Raw genomic sequence first — 23,899 nt, forward strand, 5'->3', positions numbered from 1 at the left:
GCCTAGGGAAGGAAGTGATGGGCCAGCGATAGGGATGCGTGACGGTGCTGCGACGGTGCTGCCGACAGCTCATAGGGTAGTGGCCATCCGCGACCGCATGAAAGCGCCAAGTGCTGGTTGCAGACACCCACCTCGTGCCACATCTCTTTCGAGTCATGCCTCAGGCTCACACCATCCCTCTTATCTTATCGCAGTGCCTCGGGACTGGAAACCGTCCAGCCTGTCATTCGTTCAAGTAATAACCATGGCGCACTTGTAGTCAACGTATTCACGTAACTGCGTATGTACCTATCCGGGGTAGTTAGTGGTCGGTATAACCGAGTACTCCGAAGTCGTGGATCAAAGAGACAAACGAAAGTCTTAAAATTCAGCTAATATCACAAACTAGAGTCACTGGCTCTTGCCCGAGGAGAGCAATACTGTATATAAACTTCTATCGCGAAGCATGAATGAGGAGAGTGTCCAACTAGGCTGACGCCGAAGGACATTTGCCAGTGCTTTATCCATACTACCGGCGTGACGGTCCGCAACAATAGAACAAGTATGAAGTGTTTGCTGTTGGTCGCATGCTGAGCATAGTACAACAAATCTTACGTGCCCGGTAATGAAGCCGGGCAGGTGCAGTATTTACGGGAGCATGCTAACAAAATGACTTGTTCTTTGCGCGTGTTTCACTGTGACTGACTACCAGGTGGGAGGAGACTGGCCCTTAACACAAGCGCAGCTATCAAACTAACGGCCGCCTGCAATGCATGATTACGTAGATACCTAGGTCAGTATAGCGGTGCTTCTGGGCTGTCTCAAGTCAAAGCGCACAGAAAACAAATGTCGCTATCAGTATGCACTCTAAGAGCATTGAAAACCGTCGTCAATTCTCTATTGCTGGCTGCATCTCTGACTCCCAATGGAACATTGCATGCATGAGGATGTCCATGTGCCCTTGCGTGCACCTCCCAAGCCAAACGATCCTTACCGCATCTAGCCTGATCAAGTGCGGCTGTGAAGCGGCGAGCCAGCGCCCTGGCCAGACCAGGCCCCAGTAAAGTGGGATGGGTATGGGATGCAGTCAAGCCACACGCGGCGCGCCCTCAAGGCTGACGTTTCCGCGCTGCAAATGTTCCCTTGCCGTGCCTGCCTACAGCATAGACGCTGCTTGTTTGCTTCGATTTCCTCTCAGTATCTTGCTATCCAAGCTTTGTGAGCTGTGTATTCTTGCTTCGGTGCTGGAAACCGGATTTTCCGCCTGCTGTGGTTGTTTGTAGACTTGCGGCGAAGCACGAGGCCCAGCCCGTTGCCCCTAACACACGAGACAGCTTCAGCGACGAAGCCCCCGACCTGCCTGAATACTTATACTGCCGGCGCGCATTCGATGCTGGCGTGTGCCGACAACTATCTATACCCAATCGAGGGCACCTGGAGGGGATAAGAAAAGCAATGAAGCAGCAGATCTCCCCGGTCATCCTCCCACGAGCTACCCTTCCGTGACATCATGGCGTCTCGTCCCAGTCGGTACCGATCGTCAACCTCAGCATCCAGCCCACCTCAGAGTTCGAAAGCCGTCGAAGTGCTCCGGAAGCTCCTTGAAAGCCTTACTGCAACCTTGAGCGCAAGGTCCCACCATGGCTATCCCAACACAGACGAGCTTGTCAAGCAGACTGTCCTCGTTAAACAACACCTAGCCGCGCCGGCACCACCTAGCCCGGTCCAAGACGACTTTCGCCATCTTCGTGGCTTCCATCTCATTTTCGACTCACTACGGTCGTACTCGGGCTTCTACAACCCACAGAAGCGGAGCGAGGAAGAGAAAAAGAGCTTGTTTGCATTTCTGGATGCTATTTTCGGAGTCCTGGCCGCGGCATTCAGAGCACACCCCGGAAACAGGCGTTACTTTCGCACGAGAGTGGAGAGTGGCGGATGGGAAGCCTTGGAACAGACAATAGCCAGCATCGGCCTTGGCGGCAGTGATTTGGACTTCTGGACGAGTGGCCAGCTGTTCGGGAAATTGCTAGCCTTCTCTTTGAACAACCCGGCCCTGGATCAACTATGCTCTACTACGGTCTCGAGAAATGCCGAGATCCATATAGAGGATGTTTCAAGCAGCTATGAGATTGTGCCGCACGACGCAAATAGCGAGGATGGAGAGAAGCCAGCGGATCCTATCGCTCACATTGGGAAAGCCGTACATGATTTGATCGGACCCAACTCTACACTGCAGAACCCAGAAGTTGTTCGAACAATCGTTGATTTCTGGGTGTCCATACCCCGGGAGAAAGACTCAAAGAATGTCCTGATTTCTGTGCTGGTGCTCAAGGTCATAGCGGCAGTCACAGCCGCCTCCGATTACAACCTGGCTCTTGTCCATGAAACGGGTATACTGTCGCGCCTGCTGGAGCTGGCATTCGACGAAGAGTCGTTTCTCAATGAAGTAGAACGCGATATTGTGTTATACATATGCAGGAAACTTATGTTCCTGGGCGTGAGGCGGTTATCTGATGCCCAAGCCCTACTTACCAATAACTCTTCGGATTCGGCCAATTTTTGCCTTGAGATGATTCAAAAGCACCAGAGTCCACCTTTCATACAGTTCGATCTGTCACTGCATGGGCACGCATCCATTGATCTACCAAGCCTAGGACGGCCGTTTCCGCCTCAATCATCCGCAGGATACACGTTCAGTGCGTGGATTCGTGTGGACAAGTTCGATACAAAGTCACACACGACTATCTTCGGAGTTTTCGATGTCACCCAGACCTGCTTCGTTTTGATATACCTCGAGAGGGATACCCGAAACTTTATCCTGCAGACATCAGTGACCTCACAGCGACCTAGTGTTCGCTTCAAGTCCTTCACGTTTGAGGAAGGAAAATGGTATCACATTGCTCTTGTTCATCGGCGACCAAAGACCATGACGCCAAGCAAGGCCTCGCTGTACGTGGATGGAGAGTTTGTCGAACAAGTTCGAGCTCAATATCCTGCCTCCCCACCCCTCACCAACGCGAGCACAGAGAGCTTTGCCTCCTTCGCTTCAAACAATAACAAAGCCAAGCCGGTGCAGGCTTTCCTAGGCACCCCCAGGGAACTTGCTACGTATTTGGGTCATGGCTTGGTTTCTGCAAAATTGTCATTTGCTACCGCACACCTGTTTGAAGATATACTTAGCGAGGAGCTCCTAGCTGTTGCCAGCCGACTAGGGCCTCGCTACCAGGGGAATTTCCAAGACTGCCTGGGCGGCTTCCAAACATACGAAGCCTCCGCAGCTTTAGGACTTCGGAATGACACCGTCACCGTTGGAAAAGATGGAAGCTCTGACATCCTCAAGGCGATAAGAGACAAGGCGGGATACATCTTGCCGGAACAGCGGATTCTTCTTAGCATGATGCCATCTTCCATCTTCAGAGAAAAGGATCCTCTTGGTGATTCACAGTTATTTCGATCACTTTCGAGAGGGCCGGCGCAGACGTTGGTGCAGATGACTCTCAAAAATGGCATAGGGGTTGCAATCAACACTGCCCAGCCTTCAGTCAACGAAGCCTTGATCCGCTCTAATGGCGTTGCAGTATTGTCCGGAGAACCTATTATTGCCGTACCACAATATATTGATGACGCGATGTGGAGATTGGCTGGGTTCACACCACTAGCTCTGAAGTTGATCGAACGGTCATCAACCCCCGAAGAGCTCCTCTACGCTACGGAAGTGGTATTCCGCTGTGCCAACTCGAGCTGGAGAAATAGCGAAGCTCTAGAAAGGGATGGCGCCTACTCTATTGTTGCCTTGCTGCTGAAAGCCAAATTAGGGCTTGGTGCAGTTGCTTCAGGGGGTGATAGGATTGCAGAAAGGCTCAACCTCGAGAGTATCGAACGAGAGAAGCTCTGCTTCCAACTACTGAGCCTCGTTCTCGAGTTCGTGGGCTATAGACATAGACAGCCCCTTGACTCGGTCATTGCCAACCCCCTTGCCTATCGGATCCTGCTGATTGACTTCGACGTATGGAGGAAGTCCGCGCCAATTGTCCAGGAGCTGTACTACAAACAGTTCGTCACTTTTGCGGTGATGAGCAAGCATCATCAGTACAATAATCGTCGGTTGCTTCGAATGCGTAAGTAGGGAGTATATGTTTTGAAGAGCTGGACTAATGTGCCCATGAAATAGGCATAGTCAAGAGATTGCTGGACGCCCTGAAGGCGGAGCCATTGCCTGAGGATGTGCTACCTTTCTTCATGACGACCCTCGAGAGTCTGGTCAAATGCAGCCATACTGCGGAAGTTCATCGAGTCCTTGCACTGTTCATCACATACGCGTTTCATTCACCCTCAACGTCACTGCCTAGAACTCCAAAGCCTGGCTCGGCCTTATCAAAGCCCAGCACCCGCATACTTCCGCGGAGACCTGCTGTTGAAGCCCACGGTTCTGGCAGTAAAAACTCGCTTCTGACCAAACGGCAAGTTGGCGTCAAGATACTCGATATGTACAGTCAACTGCTGTGCGAGAAGGGGAATCTTGTCAATATACGCAAGTTTGCCAAAACAGTGACAAACAAGGTACTTGATGAACGGCTCCCAATGTATAACTCTAGACTAACAATGGCCCAGTGGCTACTTTACCTGTTAACCGAAGACAGTCCGGAGATCGTAATTCATGGCTGCAAGATTTTGGCAAGGCTGCTGGTGACACATGGGACGATGTACACCAGCAAATTCTCTGGCAAGACAGGAGGCTTCTCCGTCATGGCTCATCGCCTGAAACGGTGGTGGGACATTCCCACTATCTGGCCCATTTGCCTTAGCATACTTTTCGGACACGATGTCGCAGACATTGACTTCGATAGGTCTTTCGACTTCTTTAGTTTGATTGAGACGTTTGGAAAGTGCAAAGTCGTCCATCCAGAAGCCTTACCAATCATTACAGCCCTGCTGCAACATGGACTGAAAGATGTCCTTAGAAATCAAGAAGATCCAGACTCGCCGTCTGGAGATCGCTCTCCGCCCCCGCCGAAAGATGCTGACGACAAGACGACAACGAGACCTCGGGCCAGGTCCATGTCTCTTCTGCAGGAGCTCGAAACACGACGTAAGTTCGACGATTTTCGTCGCAATTAGCACCGGGTTAACAATATCACCAGAAACACCACAGTCAGGCCAGGAAAAGGTCGCTGGCAACGCTGCCGCTTTGCAGACCGTACTCCGATTCCTAGCTGATCTTCATGGGAGATCTGCAGATTTCAGGGATTTTGCACTCTCATCAGATTACGTGAAGCTGCTTTTGTCAGCATTGTACCCAGCTATTGTGAGCACAGATGCAGTGACGCCGGAGACAGAATTGAACTCCCGAGATTCTGCTCTGACTTTCGACGGAGGCGACGTTATGATTCGGCCACTACCTGGGAGCTCGTCCACCCCCATCGTAAGGACTTCTCACGTCCCAGACACAACGCTACAGAGACCAACGAACAGTGTACGAGGAACACCGCTGCGCAAAGCTTCTTCTTTCATTCTTCTTACCTCGCAAAAATCACCTCCCCCAAACCCAGCGCGCCTGACGCATGTTATGTCTCCGAAGAAGAAAGTAGCGTCCCAGGGTATTGGGAACGCGGTATTGGAAGGAATGCTCGAGCTGATCATCAATGTATTCATGGATCAACTGTTGGTGCGGAAAGAGTTTCCGGGTTTTGGCCTCTTCTTGAAAGTGCCGCCCGGTTTCCAGGAGCACCAAGCATACTTCGAGTCATACGTTCTTCAGAGAACGATCAACCACCTGTCTACTTCCATCAAGCTCGACTGGAAGCTTCTGTCTGAACCAAGGGTACTGACAAACATGGCACGTTTCAGCCTCCACATGGTGGAAGCCATCTTCGAAGGCTGGTTCATGAATGGCACAGAGTCCTTACTCGACTTTGCAGGCCTGCTTCTTGAGTACCTCCAAAAGCCGGAAGTTGCAAGACTCAAAACTGTGCGACTTTGTAGTCAAGCAGTCTCCACCATCCGCGGTTCGTTCCTCAAGCTAATATTGCTCCGGTTATCAGAGATGGACGACCCTGAAACCGCCGACATGGATGCAAACTTCTCCATGAACAAGGTCCTATATTGGCAAATGGTCATTCTAGACTCGCTGTCGGTTGAAGACGATTACATGAAGCTGCTATGGTACCAGCTTTACGTTAAGTTGGTTGACAGTCGGGAGGCTGTCAGACTTGCCGCAGTGAACATATGGCGTATCATGCTGGTTCAAAAGCCTGAGGAGTGCTCCATCATGTTCCGACAGTTCATGATGCCAGATCAAGCGGATCTGACCGATGAGTTCAAGAAACTAACCGAACTTGACAACGATGCCTTTGTAGCATGGGTTGATGAGCATCGTCCATCTCTTGACGGCATGTTTCTTAGTGGGCTCTCTCGGACCTGGGAGGACTTCGTGGCATTCGAAAATCACAAAACCTCGGAAACCGCGAAGTCCCGCCTTTCCAAGCGAAGGGACACGCTGAAACGATGGCAGGTCGAAAGACTCGAAAGAGAAAAGGTAATTCTGCATCACGACATGTCAAATATGGCCTGGATGAAGTCAATATATGGCTCTGAACACTACAAGTATCAGAGGGGTATGCAAGACCAACAAGACGATGTCATGTACTATTCGGCGTCGTTTTCCAAGATGCAGCGAGATCTTTGTCGACCTGGTTCCGTGTTTCACGAACCTGGCCCAATCAAGTGGAAGCTGGATCGAACAGAGGGCCGCAATAGAATGAGAGTACGCCTCCTACCAGACTCATCGGGGCAGAATGAGGCATACCAGCCTAAAAGAAAGACCACCGATCTGCAGTCTGCATCAAGCTTGAGGCTGAGCAATGCTGTCCCTCCAGCGGTGGCATCGTCCGTTAGCGTCACCCCTTCCTCAGCGCCTACTCCACCGACTGACACCGACGGAGCTCAAGATGACATTGACGGTGGGCTGGACCAAGGCGAGCAGGGACCCTCCGGAGCCGAGGGCGAACAGCCTGTAGTTCCGGAGGACGACTTTGAGATGGTGGACGACCCCAATGACCCAGAAGGCGATGGTTTCGAGGATAAGAATCGAAGGGTCATGCGGCGCCTGGAGTCTAATGATACGGTTCAGCAAGTTTACAACGTCTCACGCATTATCGGTTTAGAAACCTGTGAAGGTATTCTTCTGATCGGCAAGGACCATCTCTACCTCATGGACAACTTCTTCCATTGTGCAGATGGAGAAATTGTGAATGTTTGGGAGGCGCCAGAAGAAGAACGCGACCCCTTTTCGCAGATTGTTATGGGCAAGAAGGCTGGCGAAACTAGCGAAAAGCGATCCCAAGCCAATCGACGGACACAAGACTCTCGCAACTGGCGTTGGCAAGATGTTATCAGCATCTCCAAACGTCGGTTCCTGTTTCGCGATGTTGCTATCGAAATCTTCTTTACTGATGGACGTAGCTATCTGCTCACAGCCATCAGTTCAACCGTTCGGGACGAAGTCTACGCAAGGCTCATGAGCAAGATCCCGCATACTGCTGGGCCGAACTCTCTGCCCAATCCAGAAGATGCTTGGCGCCTTGAGTCGCTTAAGGTATTTGAAGAGACTACGCAAGGGCTGGGATCCAAATTTGGGAGCCTCTTCAATGCCTCGCCGTGGAATCCGGTCATGCGACGATGGCAGCGAGGAGAAATCTCAAACTTTCATTACCTGATGCTTATCAACACGATGGCTGGCAGGACTTTCAATGATCTGACACAATACCCTGTCTTCCCCTGGATTCTTGCCGATTACACAAGCGAGGAGCTTGACTTGAATGATCCAGCCACCTTTCGCGATCTTTCCAAACCAATGGGGGCCCAGACTTTGAGTCGACAGGCCGATTATACGCTTCGATACCAGAGCCTGGCTGAAATTGGCGAGCAGCCATTCCATTATGGGACACACTATTCGTCGTCTATGGTTGTTGCGTCCTACCTGATTCGGTTGCCCCCGTTTGTCCAATCCTATATCCTTATGCAAGGTGGGACATTCGATCATGCCGACAGACTGTTCTACTCGATCGAAGGCTCATGGAAATCAGCTTCGCGTGATAATGGCGCCGATGTGCGTGAGCTGATCCCTGAGTTCTTCTATCTACCCGAGTTTTTGGTCAATTCCAATGGGTACGATTTCGGCGAGCGCCAGGGAGGCGGCGGCAAGGTCAATCACGTACAGTTGCCGCCTTGGGCGAAGGGCGACCCCAAAATCTTCATAGCCAAGCACCGCGAGGCTTTGGAAAGCCCTTACGTGAGCCAACACCTGCATCTCTGGATTGACCTTATTTTTGGTCACAAGCAGCGAGGGGAAGCCGCAGTGGAGAACATGAACGTCTTCCACTGGCTTTCCTACCACGGGGCCAAAAACCTGGATAGCATCACTGATGCTCATGAAAGGGACTCAACGACGAGCATCATCCATAACTTTGGACAGACTCCTCACCAGGTATTTACGAGGCCTCATCCACAAAGAGACAATGTCGGGTTTCCGACGAAAAGACTCGACACGTCTTGTTCTGCTCTCGCCAGAATACCGCACCCTCTACTGGAGAGCCACGAGCGGGTGGCCTCATTGCTCTATTCCTCCAAGCTGGACCGTCTGCTCTGCTCATCTCCCTTCCGCATCAACCTCCCTCCTTTCTATGACAAGTATCTGGAATGGGGCTTTGCCGACAACAGCATCCGCTTCTACTTTACGGAAAACAGAAAGAGTGCAGGGATCAACGAGAACCTCCATATCGGGCAAATATCGTGCGTGGGCGTCGCGGATTCCAAAACGCTCATCACGGCGGGAGAAGACTGTGTGGTCTCCGTATACAACATTCATACAGCATCCGGTAAGCCGGTCGAGCTCACGATACGTTCCTCTCTGTTTGGACACAAGACCCCGGTGACGACGGTAGCCGTTTCCAAGGCATTCAGCACCTTTGTCACGGTCTCGGCCGATGGCCATGCCTTCCTATGGGACCTCAACCGCCTCGAGTTTATCCGGAAACTGCCCAACTCCCGCGTGATCGAGTGTGCGCGCATCAACGATAGCTCGGGCGAGATCATGCTCTGCTCGGGGCCCAACGTGATGCTCTACTCGCTGAACGGGGAGCTGATCCTGGACCAGAACGTCTGCGGCGAGCACGACGATTATGTGCACTCGTGCGCGTTCTACGAGGGATCTGGAAACGAATGGCTGGAGAACTTCCTCGTCTTCACGGGGCACAGGAGGGGACGGGTCAACATCTGGAAGAGGGCCGTCAGGAACGGGAAGTGGGTCCTGGAATTTGTCAGGAGACTGGACCACATCGATGCACGGAGCGAGGTGGGCACGAACACGGAGGCGGCCATCACGTGCATCGCTCCTATGCCGCAGACGGTATACACCGGAGATGATGACGGGAGGGTGGTAAGTCACACTGCAGACTCGGGCTTGTCTGCCGGACTATATTCTAACTTGTTGGCAGTACGAATGGAACCTGATCCAGAGGGAGAGATAGAGCTTCTCCCACGGCAGCAACGGTTCTGGTGTCGCGTCCTGGCTATGTGGCCGCGCGGATGGGGATGGAGACGGGGATGGGCATGCCGACCCGGTCGCAAGGGTAAGGACAGGTGCAGGTGCTGAGATCTGAGAAGAGAATACATGCATGTATACACAAGAAATGGTGTGCGGAGACTGATAGACGGGGCTGGATCCTGATTCATTGTGGCATAGACGGTACGTTGGCTGGGCGGCATTCTGAGAGCGTGGGACGGTGCATTGCTCTTGTTTGATCGCATATCCGGTGCATAAGGGAGACAGCAGGCCAGGCAATGATGAAATGGAATTTGATGGTAGCCGTCTTGCCCTGAGCAAATTTGATGTTACATTTCCCTGCGCCTACAGATGAGATGCTCAGCGAGGAGCACGTAGTGAAGAATCGTGGGTCACCAACCCCATCCGGTCGCCTGTGTACAGTTTATTTATGGTCCCCCCACCCTTTGCGACGGCTGCTTGTCCCGCATGGTATCGTCCTTCCTCTCTTGAGTGTATCTTTCCTGGCTCACCCGTTTCTCAGTCATCGTATCCACTCAGCTGTTTCCTCGGGCCTGCGGGAACTGCGGAGATGTTAGCAATTGGCATCGTCAACTGGCGCGGCAAACTTTGGGTGTCCAGGTTATGTTGATCTTTCAAGACAGAAGCCGCCCGATCCTGATCCATTCCCATGGTCTCCAAACTTCTGCACACCCCTAGATCACATGGCAAGGGCTCATGGTGACGGATTCCCCCTTGACCACCCGAACTGCCATCTCTTCCCGTCTCCCACCAAATCCAAGCCGCAGTCCAGCACACGCAGGGAGTAACACAGGGGGCAGGTCACGTACTAGGGTAGGTCATGGGGATGGGCTTGGCCCTCTCGTAGCCGAGGCGCTTCTGGATCGGGGGCACGGTGGCCAGCATAGCGAGCCCGGCGCCGCCGATGAAGACGGACCAGAGGTAGGCGGGGCGCTCGCGGGCTGACCAGCGGATGTAGCGCAGGGGGCCGCTCCAGAAGGCCGGGGTCGGGTTCGACATTTTCGCTGCTGTGATTTTTTCCTTCTTCTATCGGCTGGTTCGGGGAGGTCTGCTGTCCGGGGATGCAAGGTCAGTCTGTGTCTGCTCCGTCGGCGAGAGGAACGGCAGCTCGGGGAGACGTTGAGGGTCTGAGCCAGCCAAGTGCGCAGCAGGACTTCGAGGCAGAAGGCAGAGGTGGTGTATTGTACGTACCCAATTGGCCGTGTCGACGGGGAGACGTCGCGCTGGAAGCAGCTGCGGATAGAGGCAACTGGGAGCTGTTGCGGTGCTGTTGCGGTGGTTGAGCTCTCAATCCAATGAAATCAGGGCCAATGCAATGCCATGCCACGGACGGCGGCGTCGTCGAAAGGTCGAAAGAGGCCCGCGGGTCCGTGCCCCGTGCCCCGTGCTCGACCGCCGGCTGGCTCAGCGGCTCAGCGCTGGGCGAGAGCTGCCACAGCACCCCGGCAATATGCCGGAAAATCTCCAGCTGGCTGAAGTGCCTGAGTGCAAGCCGCCTGGCGCCCCCGGTCCATCGAAGGTCCAGTGGAGGAGTGGAGGGGGCCCACTAACGCAGAGCGGTAGAGCGGTAGAGCGGTAGAGCAGACGGCAACTCTTGGCACTTACGGGCTACGTATGCCAGAAAGCCAGAGAGCTCTCCTAGAGGCAACTAGGACCTAAAAGAACAGCACGCCGCGACGACCCTGGACCCGAGACAAGAGACGGACAGCTTGCAGGACACGCGGCAACCAGCAGCAACTGCGCACCACAAGCCACATCCATGAGGCCGTAGTTGTGCATCCTTCGTCGCTCCTTGTCCTCAATTGACTCTCCCCCCCCCCAGAAGCAATCCCCCAGAAGTCCCTCTGACCCGACAGCCCACGATGAGGTCCCTCATCTCCTTCGTGCTGCTGCTGCTCGCTGCCGTGGCCAGCGCCATCAGCGTCACCGGCGAGAGGCTACTGGTCGTGCTGGACGACGTCGCCGAGAAGGCCGCCTACTCCAAGTTCTTCGGCGATCTGGACGGTACGTCAAGAAACAACACCCGCCGCCCGCCGCCCGCCGCCCGCCTGGCCCTCCCCCTGATGCACCGACGCGGCAAGCTAACGCACAGCTACAGGCAGAGGATACAAGATCACATACGAGACCCCCAAGAGCGAGAGCTTGAGCCTCTTCAAGCTGGGCGAGCGCGAGTACGACCACATCGTCTTCTTGCCCACCAAGGCCAAGGGTACGTTGCAATCTATTCACAATGGTGTGGTGCAGTGTGGTGTGGTGTAGAACGGCACGCAGCTATGCCGTACTGGCCTGGTCGAGGGAACAAGCAACTTCACATACTGACACGACACCCGATACCACAGGTCTCGGCCCCAGCCTGACTCCCGCCATCCTCCTCCAGTTTATCAATGCCGAGGGCAACATTCTCGTCGCCCTGTCCTCCAAGAACCCGGCGCCCACCTCCATCGTCTCGACCCTCCTCGAGCTCGACGTCCACCTGCCCCCGGACAGGAGCGGCCTCGTCGTCGACCACTTCAACTACGATGTCTCCTCGGCCGCCGAAAAGCACGATGTCGTCCTTCTACCCGCGCCTGGTGCCCTGCGGTCCGATGTCAAGGACTTTTTCTCTCCCGACGCCCCCAATGGCGAGCTCCTCGCTTTCCCCTCCGGCCTGGGCCAGACCCTGGGCTCCGGCGCCCTCCTGACCCCTATCCTGCGCGCCCCCAACACCGCCTACAGCTACGACCCCAAGGAGCAGGCCGAGTCCGTCGACGACCTGTTCGCGAGCGGCAAGCAGCTGTCTCTGGTCACCTCCGTGCAGGCCCGCAACTCGGCTCGTCTCACCGTGGTCGGCAGCGCCGACATGCTGAGCGACAAGTGGTTCGATGCCAAGGTCAAGAAGAGTGGTGACAAGTCGTCCGTGGCCACTCTCAACCGCGAGTTCGCCAAGCGCGTCTCTGCTTGGACTTTCCACGAGATCGGTGTTCTGCGTGTCAACTGGATTGAGCACCACCTGAACGAGGAGGGGCAGAGCAACCAGAGCAATCCCAAGATCTACCGCATTAAGAACGACGTGGTATGTCGGCATTCTGCCTTGTCCTACGGGACCCGCAATTCGCTCGCTAACTTCCTATAGACCTACTCCATCTCTCTTTCCGAGTACGCTTGGGACAGCTGGACCGCCTTCACTGTTCCCGCAAACGATGTCTTGCAGCTCGAGTTTAGCATGCTGTCCCCCTTCCACCGGCTGCCTCTCAAGCCCGTCCTCAGCTCGCCCGATAGCACCACCTTCTCGGCCTCTTTCAAGCTGCCCGACCAGCACGGCATCTTCAACTTCAAGATCAACCACAAGCGCCCCTTCTACACCAACGTTGAAGAGAAGAACACCGTCTCCGTCCGCCACTTTGCCCACGATGAGTGGCCTCGCAGCTGGGTCATCAGCGGAGCTTGGCCCTGGATCACCGGCATCGGCGCCACCGTTGTTGGGTGGCTCGCATTTGTTGCCATTTGGCTGTACAGCAAACCCGTGGCTGGCGGAGAGACCAAGAAGACCAGATAAACGACCTGGTTCGATAGAGTTTATGAGAACCCAAGGGGTTCAGAGATAGATATCCCGGGTCACGCAGCGACGTGACCCTGTGTAGTTATGTACATCTTCCCTGGCATGAGGAAAGGATCTGGAATACAGAAAAGTTCATGAAGCTTACGAGGGTGCACTGTTGTGAAGGGCAGGCGTGCTCCCCGTGCCTCTTGTGAGGTCTAAAATTGCAATGAAGGCTCATCAAACTGTTTCAGAACCCGATCACTGTGTCGTCACGATGCAGCGTCTGTGTATTTGTTTGATAAGTGTTACTAGCTGTCTTACGTGACTTGTCGCCTGAAAGCAAAAGTTCAACTTAGATGTTGCTGATCGTTGAATAGCGACATGTAGGAACTGCAGTAATCGCGCCGACTCTAAGTGGAACACGCTCCGACCACCTGCGCAAACTGCCAATATATTCACAATCGGCTTTCTCCTAGAGCGGAATCTTTGGCGGTGCACGAGTACATCATTTTTCAACCTCTGGTAAGGCGGCGATCACAACTACAGTGATGGGGGCATACTGAATAATGAGGTATCGTTGCACTGAATATGATAACGCCAATTTCGATATCGACCCATATATTACCCAAACCTCAGCCCCTTTACTCCCTGTGCTATATGCCCGATCTCCCATTGAACACGCTGACCTAGCTTGTGGAAACATACACTCATCCGACTTCAAGGCCACGTCTTGGGCCCAAAGGTCTCCCCCTGCGCCACGAACGTCTTGATCGCCAGACCCCTCTGGTCCCAGGTGTCGAAGACATCGTAGTTGCCGAACCACTGCGGCGGCGTGACCTTGGTGAGGTACAGCGTGAAGAAGATGATGACGGTGGCCACGATCAGGCCGCAGTCCAGCGCCGCCGACGTGATGTAGTTGTAGTGCATCCACCAGCCCGTCCACCGGCGCTTGATGAAGTAGTTGAAGATCATGCCGTAGAGGCCCCAGCACAGGTAGCCGTACGTCGTGGCCGGCGGGATGAAGCCCGAGCCGCCGAAGAACAGCGGCATGTTGAAGTAGCGGAAGACGGACCGCGGGCTGCGCCGCGCCAGGAACCAGGTCACGACGGGCGCCACCGCGCCCACGATCCAGAACCACTGCAGGCTCGAGTAGAGGGCCTCGCCGCTGAACATGCGCGCCGGCCCGATGGCGCCCCAGATGATCGACGCCGTGAAGTAGACCTTGCCGCCCGGGCACGTGAAGCTGTTCGGCTGGTCGTCGGTGCAGATCTGCGGGATCGTCCCCAGCGCCCAGTTCATCACGGCGATCTGGACGACGGCGGACCAGATGGAGGCTACCAGCTGCGACCAGAACATGACCCGGGGCGGAACCTTCATGTAGTGGCCTAGTTTCAGATCCTGCGCGAAGTAGAGAGCCTGGGACATGGCGAGGTATCCGTAGTTCTTGAACATCATCATCGCGATCGGCCGGCCGGGGAGCATGTAGCCCACGATGTATTCGGTCAGGACGTTGAGGCCCAGCTGTATGTTTGTCACTGCCTGGATGATACCGATGGGGATTGTCCAGATCATCGGGATCAGGATGCACACAATGTAGGCCCACCATGGGAACCCGGTGGGCCATGCACAGCACACGGCAAAGGAGAGGCCAAGCATGATGACGAACAATGCGGCGTACCACCAGTCCTCCGCGTCACGATACTAAGGACAGTTAGCGAAATGGTTCGGTCTAGACAAGTTCATGGCATGGGACGGAGGTGAGATCTCAAGTCCGTAGACACAGATCGTCTCTGAACATAATAAAAGGCATCAACCCCGTCTGGATGAGAATTACCTTTTTCATAAGCCTCATGTGAACATCGTCCTCTTGATGTCTCGCCATCTTGAATTGCTCCTTGATTTCCCTGCCATGGTAGAGGATCACATGCACGATGACAGCTGCAACAGCAGCAAAAGCCAGCCCATATGCTAGAGCAAACTGAGTGCTTAGGAACAGAGGCGAGTAGGCCTTGTACTTTTCTTCATCGAACATGAGGTTCTCGTTCAAAATGCGTGTGACGTCGTACACCTCTCCTGTGTTATCGAACGCGTTCGAGGATTGCACGACGAAGTAGTCCGAGTACCAGTACCCCGAGAAATGTATCCCCATGGATATGAAGATGAAGAATACGATGACCCCGGCCACCGTGTTGGCGAGGGCATAAAAAGGCGGGATGAGAGGAGACCCAAAGTAGCCAGAGACGATGCTCCAGTCGAGGGTCGTCGGGATGATGCCGTATCCATGTAAGCCCCCGAAGATTTTGTTGATGACGATGTTGTCCGGCGCTGCCCAACAGACGAAGGTGAAGTAGGAAAGGCCCTGGAAGATCCAGCCGGGGAACCAGTACAGTACAAAGGCTCCACAAAAGACGATGAGGAAGTATTTGTAGCGCCCGATGCTCCAACCGTTGGTCCTTTCAGGATCCGAGGGCGAATGATCATGGAGCGTATAGAAGAGTGAAGCATTCACAAGGTCCGAAGGCCAGATCATGGCGGCCGGCCATACAAGGAAGCGGCGCGCAAGTCCTGCCAAGCCATATCCGGTGCAAAGCGTCGTGATGCCCAACAAAAGCTGGAAAGCCCAGCCGAAATGTTGGCCATAGTAGATCTGCTGAGCCAGTAAGACGTCGGTCGCATACAAGACTCCACCGCCGTATGCTGCGTTTGACATGCAGACGATCACCACATGCTCTTTGAAGTTGAACCTGCCCGGTCTGAAGTTGAATTTGAGTCCGAACACCTCGAATTGCTTGTCGGGGAAGATCAAATCCCACCCGCGGCCTATGGGATAGGCGATCAGTTGTATGATCCACGTGGTGATAACGACGCTCGGATTCCTCAAGCTAAACAACATATTGACGGCTGTGAAACGCAATGTCAGTACATGCTATGCTAATCAACTTAGTCGGTGATATAGCAGAAACCTCCATCGCCAACCTAGACACAAAGCTGATTCGTATAGATACGCAATGGTGAAACCCCCCAGGATATCGAGAGTGAAGTTCGAGAGAGAGAAACCTCGGGCTAAGCATCCCCCTTCCAGGTTGAATTGTCCTTATCATCTGCTCTGAAAAGCCAGTCTATCCTACACTAGCCAACGCAGTTCCAGCAAAGTAATCGAGATTTTGAGAAAAGGAAGACGAACCTGATCCAAGAGTACATAATACCAGACCAATGACCCAAGCGCGGATGGTGTTTGCTGGTAGGTCGACATCATAGTTTCTTACTGTTGCGCGGACTTCGGGATAGGGACTGTTATCCTCGAGCAGCGCAGCCTCCACCTCGGCGCCTTTCTCGCAGTTCCCCTCGGCCAGGACGCCATCGATCTCATCCAGGTCTTCCAGCGGCAAATTCGGGTCGAGCTTGTGCTGTTGCTCCCAGTATTTCAGGGTATTGAGGGACTCGACTCCAGTCGTCTCCGCATCGTATCCGACTACGTACGGCGTGATCTCCTCCTGGACCCCGCGCTTACGATTGAAGACCATGTTGTCTCTTGTCCACTGCCGCGGTAGAGCGAGGGGAGACAAGAAAGACACATCAAGACATTCTCCACGCCCTTACCAGCCTTTCGTAAGGGTAAGAGAAAGGGCGCCACGGAGGATTGGGCCGCACTCTCAGTTATCAGCAAAGTACCACGATGTCGCCAAAACCGGTCGTAGCGCAACACAGCGGCCGGGGGTGCTGTCAGCGACAATCCAGACCGGCGGCCATGGGGGGGATTTGCCCCAAGCAGAGGTGCTTGCCGGGGAGGCGCACACTGGTGCGTCGACTTCCATATTGCCCAATACTATCTCGGAGCTTGTGAGCGACCTGCCTAAATTGGATACCCCAGGCCTGCCAGGATAGTGGTCACCCTCGCTAGGTGGGGCGCAACGGGTTGATGCAATGGCAAGTTGCCGGGGTCCCGCAGATCACGGCATGATAGCTGAACAGCTGGTGGGGGAAGTTTTTGGCGGTTGTCTTGTGATATAGACAGTCTCGTATGGTTTTAGGCGCACTTATCATCAAAGGTTTCCAGCCAGACGAGAGTGAGGCTGCTTATCTGTAGTCTCAAGAAGCTCGACTTGGGAATCGAGGGTCACTAAAAGCTGAGTTTGACAGTTCGCCGTGCCTGGGCATAAGCGTGGGCTTTCTGCAACACAAACAAGCTTGCATTGAACCTATTAAGCGGCTCTTGACTGGGTGGGACGGCAACACCTATTTGCTTCATCCTCTCACTCGTAGTGGTGGTATTTGTTAATCTTGGCAGGCTAACATATCCCGAGATGATCAACAAGGCTTTTTCGGTAGCGGATGGCAAAAATAGAATTGGTGTCTAGGCACTGCTCGCCGTCTCTCAACTTATATCCGAACTCTCGGGTCTGTGTCGCGGTCGGATGCGACCTGATTGATTGCTCCTGTTTAGCCGGTACTTAAAGGCCGGCTGTGTAGGTAGTTTGCAGACGCCACCGTACCTCTTGAGCACCACGATACAGGTTTTCCACCCGTAACAAGCCTTGGTGATGAGCTTGCATATGGGCTGTTCCCTTGAAGGGCATTGTCTATTGGTGAAGACGTTGCTTTCGTGATGAGCAGGTCATGATATTGGGGTAGCAACGTCCCGTCCTCCCTAGGGTCTACCTGAACCTGGCTTGAGGTTTAGACACCAACAGCGTGCTGTAGTGCTGCGCTATGCACAGTATTATCAATCGAGTTGACAGTTCGACATGGCATGGCGGTGGGTAAGCCCGGGCGCAATGCGTCATCTGCAGTATTCCCAGCCAGATTGCTGTAGGTTGGGGCTGGAGACTGCCCCAAGCCCTCTTCCCGTCAGTGGCCGCGGCCGTGTAGCCGGTTCAAACGTATCCTCGCCAGCACCATCAGGCTGAGGAATCATGGTGTGCGGGGATGGTTGGGTCTGAAGGCGCAATCTTTTCACCTTGGACGCCGTCTCTATTGGCCCTCCAGATGCCATCTTCGCCCTCGAACTCCTCACGTTTCCAAACTTCAACACGAGACTTGCACTCCTCAAGAGCTTCCTCGCCAGCTTTCCATGCAGCCTGCCGGTGTGGTGAAGACACGGCAATCAGGATACTTTCTTCGCCGATAGGAACGGTCCCAAGCCGGTGGACCATGGCGATGCCCTTCAGTCCATGTTTTTGGTGTATGCCCTTGCAAATAGAGAGCATGGTGCGCAGTGCCAGCGCATTGTATGCGGAATACTGAAGCTCCTTCACAGGTTTGCCTGCAAAGTTGTCCCGAGTGGTGCCTGGAAATTGTGTCAGGAAAGCTTAGGGTTCGTCAGCACGTTCGGATACACACTCACCAGCGAACATGACGATGGCTCCAGCTTGTGGGCTTCGCACACGGTCCATGATGGTTTGAGGGTTGAGATGATCATGTGTGAGAGCCACGTAGCACGCATCTTCGTGGAGCTCCGTCACTTCGGAACCCATGATGACCTCTAGAACCTCTGTGAACGGTGCTTTGGGCTAGCAGCCTTGGGGGCCACCTCAGAGCCGGATGAGCTGGGAAATGTTGGCTAGTCCCTGAGGCACGATGAATGTACACCTATATTGCCGTTGATAGCTTGACCATGAGTGACACTGTGACCCCAGCCAAGGTTCCGTATATACCAAGTCATTCCCAAGTTCGCTGTTGGTATGCGCGCTATCTTGGTGCGGGACGGGCACTGATGACTAAGCCAGACCGCTGTGACTTGCTAGGTAGGAGCTATGGGCGACTCGTTGGGGGGCGGCCATCGCTGACTACGGGCGCCACCTTAAGCCACGAAGCTATCAATGAACCTCTCATTGACTGCTATCCTGCGGTGTACACATTCACAACCTTGACCCGCGGGCGTCATGGTGCTTAGTCCTCTTGCGACGGCCTTCGGTTCCTCATATCAAATCCTCTACAACGCGCCCGCCTTGCTTTTGTGGGAATCGCACCAACAAGATGTACGACGACCCCGACTACCCGTCGCGCGATCGCGATCAATACCGGCGAAGATCCCCAAGCTCGAGGGACCAACCACATCGCCCACGGCATGGTAAAACTTGCATCGCCTGGAGGATCATTTTTACAGATCGGTCATGAGTTTGAGCTGACTTTCCTGCGAGGAAAGACTCTTCTAGGTCCCCGGGGAGGAACCGAGCAGATGATCCACGTCGCCCAGACCGTCATCATGCTTACTCGGACCAGAATCATGGAGGGAGATACGACCGAGATCGATCGGATGCCTACCGTCGAAGGGAATCGCCAGGATATGGCCGGGACGCACGCTCGCCTGACCACCACCGGGGTCGAGACTACAGAGGAGACCGTGGCCAGCGCAGTCCAAGAGACCATTCGCCCTACGCCTCGCCCGACGATGACGGATACTACCGAGAAGGCGGCTATCGTTCCGGCCCAGGCCGGCCCCATCATACCTTGAAGCTGGATGATGTTCCGGGCAGCATGAGCGCGCAAGAGGTAAGGGTCTTGGAAGCAAAGGCAGCGACACGCGCCTGCCCACCAGACCGTTGGCTTATACAATGGGTGTAGGTCGAAGATGCACTGTGGGATCTGGGCGCCAAAGATCTGGTTGAGTTACGACTCAAATCGGATGACCGATCGGGTAGGTCGCAGCTGCGCCATATCGTGAGATCAGGAGCTCATGTTATTAGGTGATCGTCGGTGCTATGCGTTCGCCGAGTTCAGGACAGACGAAGATGCTATCGATTTCCTAGAAAGGTACTATCCTACCCTTCAGCTCACTGCTACTGATGGTAGCCGCGCTCGTGTCCCCATCGCGTACAGCCGGGACCGCCGCCCGCCTCCCAAGTCTGATGACTGGCAATGCACAATGGTAAGCGCTGGAAACATTTCAACCGCGTGAGGACCAAGCATCTAACACATCTAGTGTCACTTTGAGAACTTTTCTCGCCGGGCAACATGCAAACAGTGCAAAGCACCAAGATCATGTAGGAACCTCTCAGGCACGGTTCGCAGCTGTCGGTGCTAACGTATTGAAATTAGCTGAAAATGTCGCCGAGATGCAGCTGGATGGCATCAGCGATGAGTGCCCCCAACAAGCTCCGTCACAGTTCTTGGTAGTTCGCAATCTGCCGCCATCCGTCAGTGAAACCACTTTGGCAACCGGTATCAAGAAACTTTATGTGGCGAAGGAAGACGAGCCCAAGCAGCCGGCCGGAGCTCCTACTAAACTCAAGAGCACAGTCCCTGTGGGCAACACAAGTGGCCTGGGGGCCAAGGCTGGCTCCCTCGCCAGGGTCTTCGTGATACGCGACCGACAATCAGATGTCACCTGCCGATATGGCTTTGCCGAGTTCTCCAGCTTGGATGATGCCCGTGCTGCCATGGCCAAGTTCAATGCTAGTCCTCAGTTCACCATTGGTTCTAAACCAGTCTCGATAGCTTACATTCATTCTGGGGTTTTCATTCCTTACCTCAAGCCTGCCAGCGAACAAGATAGCAGATTCACGTTCGTAGCAACTCATAACCCATCCTTGAGGCTGAGCTACTGGAACCCAACTGTATATGCTAGCGAGTTAACGGTCTTCAACGAGGGGCTGTATGAGGAAGCTACGGTGGAAAAGGCAGCAACGGACCAAAGCTCATCCGCCGCTAAGGACTCGAAAAAGAGGAAGGCCGATAGAGAACTCGCAGCTCCCGGCGGAAAGAAGACCATTGCCATGGCACCACAGCTGGCGATGTGGGCGAACAAGCATGCAGAGCTCCGTGGAGGACATAAGAACTCGAACCAGAGTAGTGTCGACGAGAAGAAGCCCCCGGTCACAGGTCCGAACAGCTTGGGTGCAGTCTCTGATCTCTCGGTATCTTCTGCACCACAAACAGTTACCACATCTTACGCGGATTTGGACAAGCTGTGCTGTCTTCTATGTAGACGCAAGTTTATCAGCGAGCCATCTCTGAGACGACACGAACATCTCAGCGATTTACACAAGAAGAATCTGGAGGACGATGCCTTGATTGAAAAGGCGACCAGAGACCTCAAAGCCCTCGGCAAAGAGCCTGTGTCCAATTATAGAGACAGAGCCAAGGAGCGCCGCACTGCATACCAACAGCCGAACAAACCAAAGCCTCATGTTCCTCGGAAGCCGAAACAGCCATCCAAGGAGAATGATCACACAGCGCCGTCCAAACCTGCGATATCGAAAGGCGCGGGTTTGCTGGCAAAGATGGGCTGGAACTCAGGCTCGGGGCTCGGTGCTGAGGGTGAAGGGCGAACCAAAATTATCGAGACAATGGCGTATACGCCAGGGGTTGGCCTGGGAGCTGAAGGCGGCAAGATTGGTGACGCCGCTGAAGAAGCCGCACGCAATACGAAGAACGACTACTCAGACTTCGTGGCCAAGGCGAAGGATAAAGCTAGACAACGCTATGAACAGATGGGCTAGCTTTCTGTGTATATTTCCCCAAGGATACAGCATGTAATAATATATTTGGTGCCAGCCCAGGGCCAGCATGAAGCGCATTGTTGATCTCTGTGCGTGAGGTGTGGCAGCTGAAACAACTGCATTGGAACAAAGCAGACTGTCACAAAGGGTTCGACCTAACTCCCTGGTCGTGGTGATACCAGTTGCCTGTTCTGCTCAATACCATGTCATTGTTGTCAATTGGCAATCCCTATGAAAGTTTTCAACGTGTATACACCTTTCACTCTAGAATTTATACTAGTCTTGAATGCCAGAACATCTGTCGGTTCTCGTCACTGGGACTGTTTAGATCGCTAAGATCATACCTCCCGTCAGAACCCCGAGTCCTGCCAATCCCGCCACAGCGAGGGCCTCCCACTTCGGTGCCGGGACATTTCTCGGTCCCGCATTCGCGGTGCTGCTAGTCGCTCCAGACTCTGTACCAGTACTACTCCCCGTGGTGGTAGTGGTCGGAACGTTAGAGCCGCTCGCTGTGCCACTAGGCCCTCCTGACGTTGTGCCGCTCCCACCACCTACACCAGGCAACCCCGTTGCCGTCTGCGTAACTGTAACCTGGCTCGCGACGCCAGTGGCATCGGGGATGGTGGTCGAGCTGTTTGTGATCTCGATGATGTTGCTCTTGGTGCTGTTGAGGTTGGCCTGCGCCAGCGCGATCTGCTGGTTCGACAGATCGTAGACCACGTAGGCGCTTCGCAGGAATGTGTCACCCAGAAGATAGATACCCTCGCTCGCCATGACGCCGAGAGTACACACATTGTCGAAGGGCAGGTCTGCGGGCAGTGCTAGGCCAAGGTCCTGAAGCCTCGCCACGTTGTTGAATATCACCTCATCCACAGGTACGTTGATGACCGGCCCGTCGCTGCCGCCGAACTGGAAATCCAAAGAGATGTTCTGGCCTAGGTACTTGCAGTCTACATAGACCGAACCGGACGCCATGACGCCCATGGTGTCATCGTAAGCGTCAAGCGTCTGGTATATGCGGCTGACCAGTTCTGAGGGCAGGTAACTAAGGGTCGTGCCTGAGTCTAGGATGACCGGTAGTGGATCGCTTTCCTGGTAGACCGTCGAGCCATTGACATTCATTTTGAAGGACGACAAGGCAACGGTAAATGAAGTTATCGAGCCGCTGGTGGCATCCTCTTGGATATTGAGAGCACCGAGTTTTCCAATATACTTCTCGGTGTCAATACCACCAAACAAAATTGTTCCCGTGCTTGAGTCGTAGTCATTCTGGGTAACATGGTTAGCAAGGTAAGTAAAAGAAATCGTGGCTTCAACATGTCAAACTTGTCGGGTATCAGAAGAGCAGCACCACCTACAAGATACAAGCTATAGGCCTTCGATCCGATCAGGCCGTCAGATAGGAAGACATCCATGATATTTGGATAAGGCGTTTCGGATGCGACATTGGAAGCAAAGCCAATCCCCATAATTCCAGAGGGTATCGTAGTATTGATACCCAAGCCCATCTGGAGCTGTTTGATAGTAGTCCCCGCGACATGAAAGTCATCCTTGAAATAGTCACCCACGGCACGGGTCCTGTCCGCGTATCTGATTGAGAATGACTGGTCTACCATCTTATAGCTGGAACTGTCAGAGGGCTCATCTGAGACAAGGCATGTGTTAGTCAGGATTTAAGTTTCAAAAAGTCGCGGTTGAGGATTGCACAAGAATCAGAGTGGTACTGTGGAAACTGACATGTAGCAAGACAAAATCCATAATATTGCTGGTCGCTTGCATCCTGGCACAGGTCGGCGTCCCTTGACACTACCCAAACGTCGCTGCTTCCGGTGTCGAGGATCAGACTGACGTTTTGAGGCGGCGTTCCAATGGCGACGTTGGCATAATAGGCCGCACCGGTTATATTGTTGTTTAGGTTCTGAGCAAAGGTTGCCCGTTTGTGCACTGACAGCGGCTGGTCGTTAGACCGGCGAACGCCAAGGGGCACAACCTTTTGCGCCGCCACGGTTGAGCCCGCAGTGAATCCTGCCAACAATGCTGAGTTGAACTTCATGGTCAGCGCTGAGGCGGAACAGGATTGGTGGTCAGCAAGCGAGCTGAAAGCAGCCACCACAATTCGATAACTAAGGTGGCGCTTCCTTTCGTCAAAAAGTCGCCAATTGATCCGGGAATTACAAGGTGTAGGCGGGAAAGAGGACTGCGGCGAACATTATGAGTCAAGAGCGTTGTCAAAGCCAATGTTCAAATACCCATCCGAAAGTGAACATTGTGTACGTTGGGCTGAAGCCCAGGTGGTCTGACTTACCGGGTCGTGCAGCTAACGTAGTGCTCCGCCTGCCACAACCGCAGAAACGGATCATGCAGGATTCGCAGGGA

General features: G+C 54.0%; 7 protein-coding genes across 7 annotated transcripts; 3 read left to right on the top strand and 4 right to left on the bottom strand.

Annotated features, from left to right (window-relative positions):
• Positions 1–1,489: 1,489 nt before the first annotated feature.
• Positions 1,490–9,506, top strand: JN550_004845 (uncharacterized protein; the record flags this gene model as incomplete). The annotated part of the gene is made up of 5 exons (XM_049316406.1): positions 1,490–4,097; positions 4,151–4,539; positions 4,591–5,068; positions 5,121–9,415; positions 9,474–9,506. The coding sequence occupies 5 exons, from the start codon at positions 1,490–1,492 to the stop codon at positions 9,504–9,506; spliced, it is 7,803 nt and encodes a 2,600-aa protein (XP_049173043.1).
• Positions 9,507–10,060: 554 nt separating this feature from the next.
• Positions 10,061–10,561, bottom strand: JN550_004846 (uncharacterized protein; the record flags this gene model as incomplete). The annotated part of the gene is made up of 2 exons (XM_049316407.1): positions 10,061–10,104; positions 10,372–10,561. 2 exons carry the CDS (start codon positions 10,559–10,561, stop codon positions 10,061–10,063), a joined length of 234 nt encoding a protein of 77 aa, XP_049173044.1.
• An 863-nt stretch (positions 10,562–11,424) lies between these two features.
• Positions 11,425–13,097, top strand: JN550_004847 (uncharacterized protein; the record flags this gene model as incomplete). The annotated part of the gene is made up of 4 exons (XM_049316408.1): positions 11,425–11,566; positions 11,661–11,771; positions 11,902–12,614; positions 12,675–13,097. 4 exons carry the CDS (start codon positions 11,425–11,427, stop codon positions 13,095–13,097), a joined length of 1,389 nt encoding a protein of 462 aa, XP_049173045.1.
• Positions 13,098–13,799: 702 nt separating this feature from the next.
• On the bottom strand, positions 13,800–16,606 carry JN550_004848 (uncharacterized protein; the record flags this gene model as incomplete). Its single annotated transcript, XM_049316409.1, has 3 exons — positions 13,800–14,783; positions 14,917–15,983; positions 16,267–16,606. The coding sequence occupies 3 exons, from the start codon at positions 16,604–16,606 to the stop codon at positions 13,800–13,802; spliced, it is 2,391 nt and encodes a 796-aa protein (XP_049173046.1).
• A 1,374-nt stretch (positions 16,607–17,980) lies between these two features.
• JN550_004849 (uncharacterized protein) lies at positions 17,981–18,556 on the bottom strand (the record flags this gene model as incomplete). Its single annotated transcript, XM_049316410.1, has 2 exons — positions 17,981–18,369; positions 18,427–18,556. 2 exons carry the CDS (start codon positions 18,554–18,556, stop codon positions 17,981–17,983), a joined length of 519 nt encoding a protein of 172 aa, XP_049173047.1.
• A 502-nt stretch (positions 18,557–19,058) lies between these two features.
• On the top strand, positions 19,059–21,523 carry JN550_004850 (uncharacterized protein; the record flags this gene model as incomplete). The annotated part of the gene is made up of 6 exons (XM_049316411.1): positions 19,059–19,152; positions 19,228–19,574; positions 19,647–19,719; positions 19,769–19,950; positions 20,005–20,065; positions 20,121–21,523. The coding sequence occupies 6 exons, from the start codon at positions 19,059–19,061 to the stop codon at positions 21,521–21,523; spliced, it is 2,160 nt and encodes a 719-aa protein (XP_049173048.1).
• Positions 21,524–21,847: 324 nt separating this feature from the next.
• JN550_004851 (uncharacterized protein) lies at positions 21,848–23,576 on the bottom strand (the record flags this gene model as incomplete). Its single annotated transcript, XM_049316412.1, has 3 exons — positions 21,848–22,792; positions 22,882–23,168; positions 23,261–23,576. The coding sequence occupies 3 exons, from the start codon at positions 23,574–23,576 to the stop codon at positions 21,848–21,850; spliced, it is 1,548 nt and encodes a 515-aa protein (XP_049173049.1).
• Positions 23,577–23,899: the final 323 nt, after the last annotated feature.

This window comes from Neoarthrinium moseri (genome assembly GCF_022829205.1).
Source record: "Neoarthrinium moseri strain CBS 164.80 chromosome Unknown scaffold14_Wmoseri_CBS_16480, whole genome shotgun sequence".
Classification (NCBI taxonomy): Eukaryota; Fungi; Ascomycota; class Sordariomycetes; order Amphisphaeriales; family Apiosporaceae; genus Neoarthrinium; species Neoarthrinium moseri.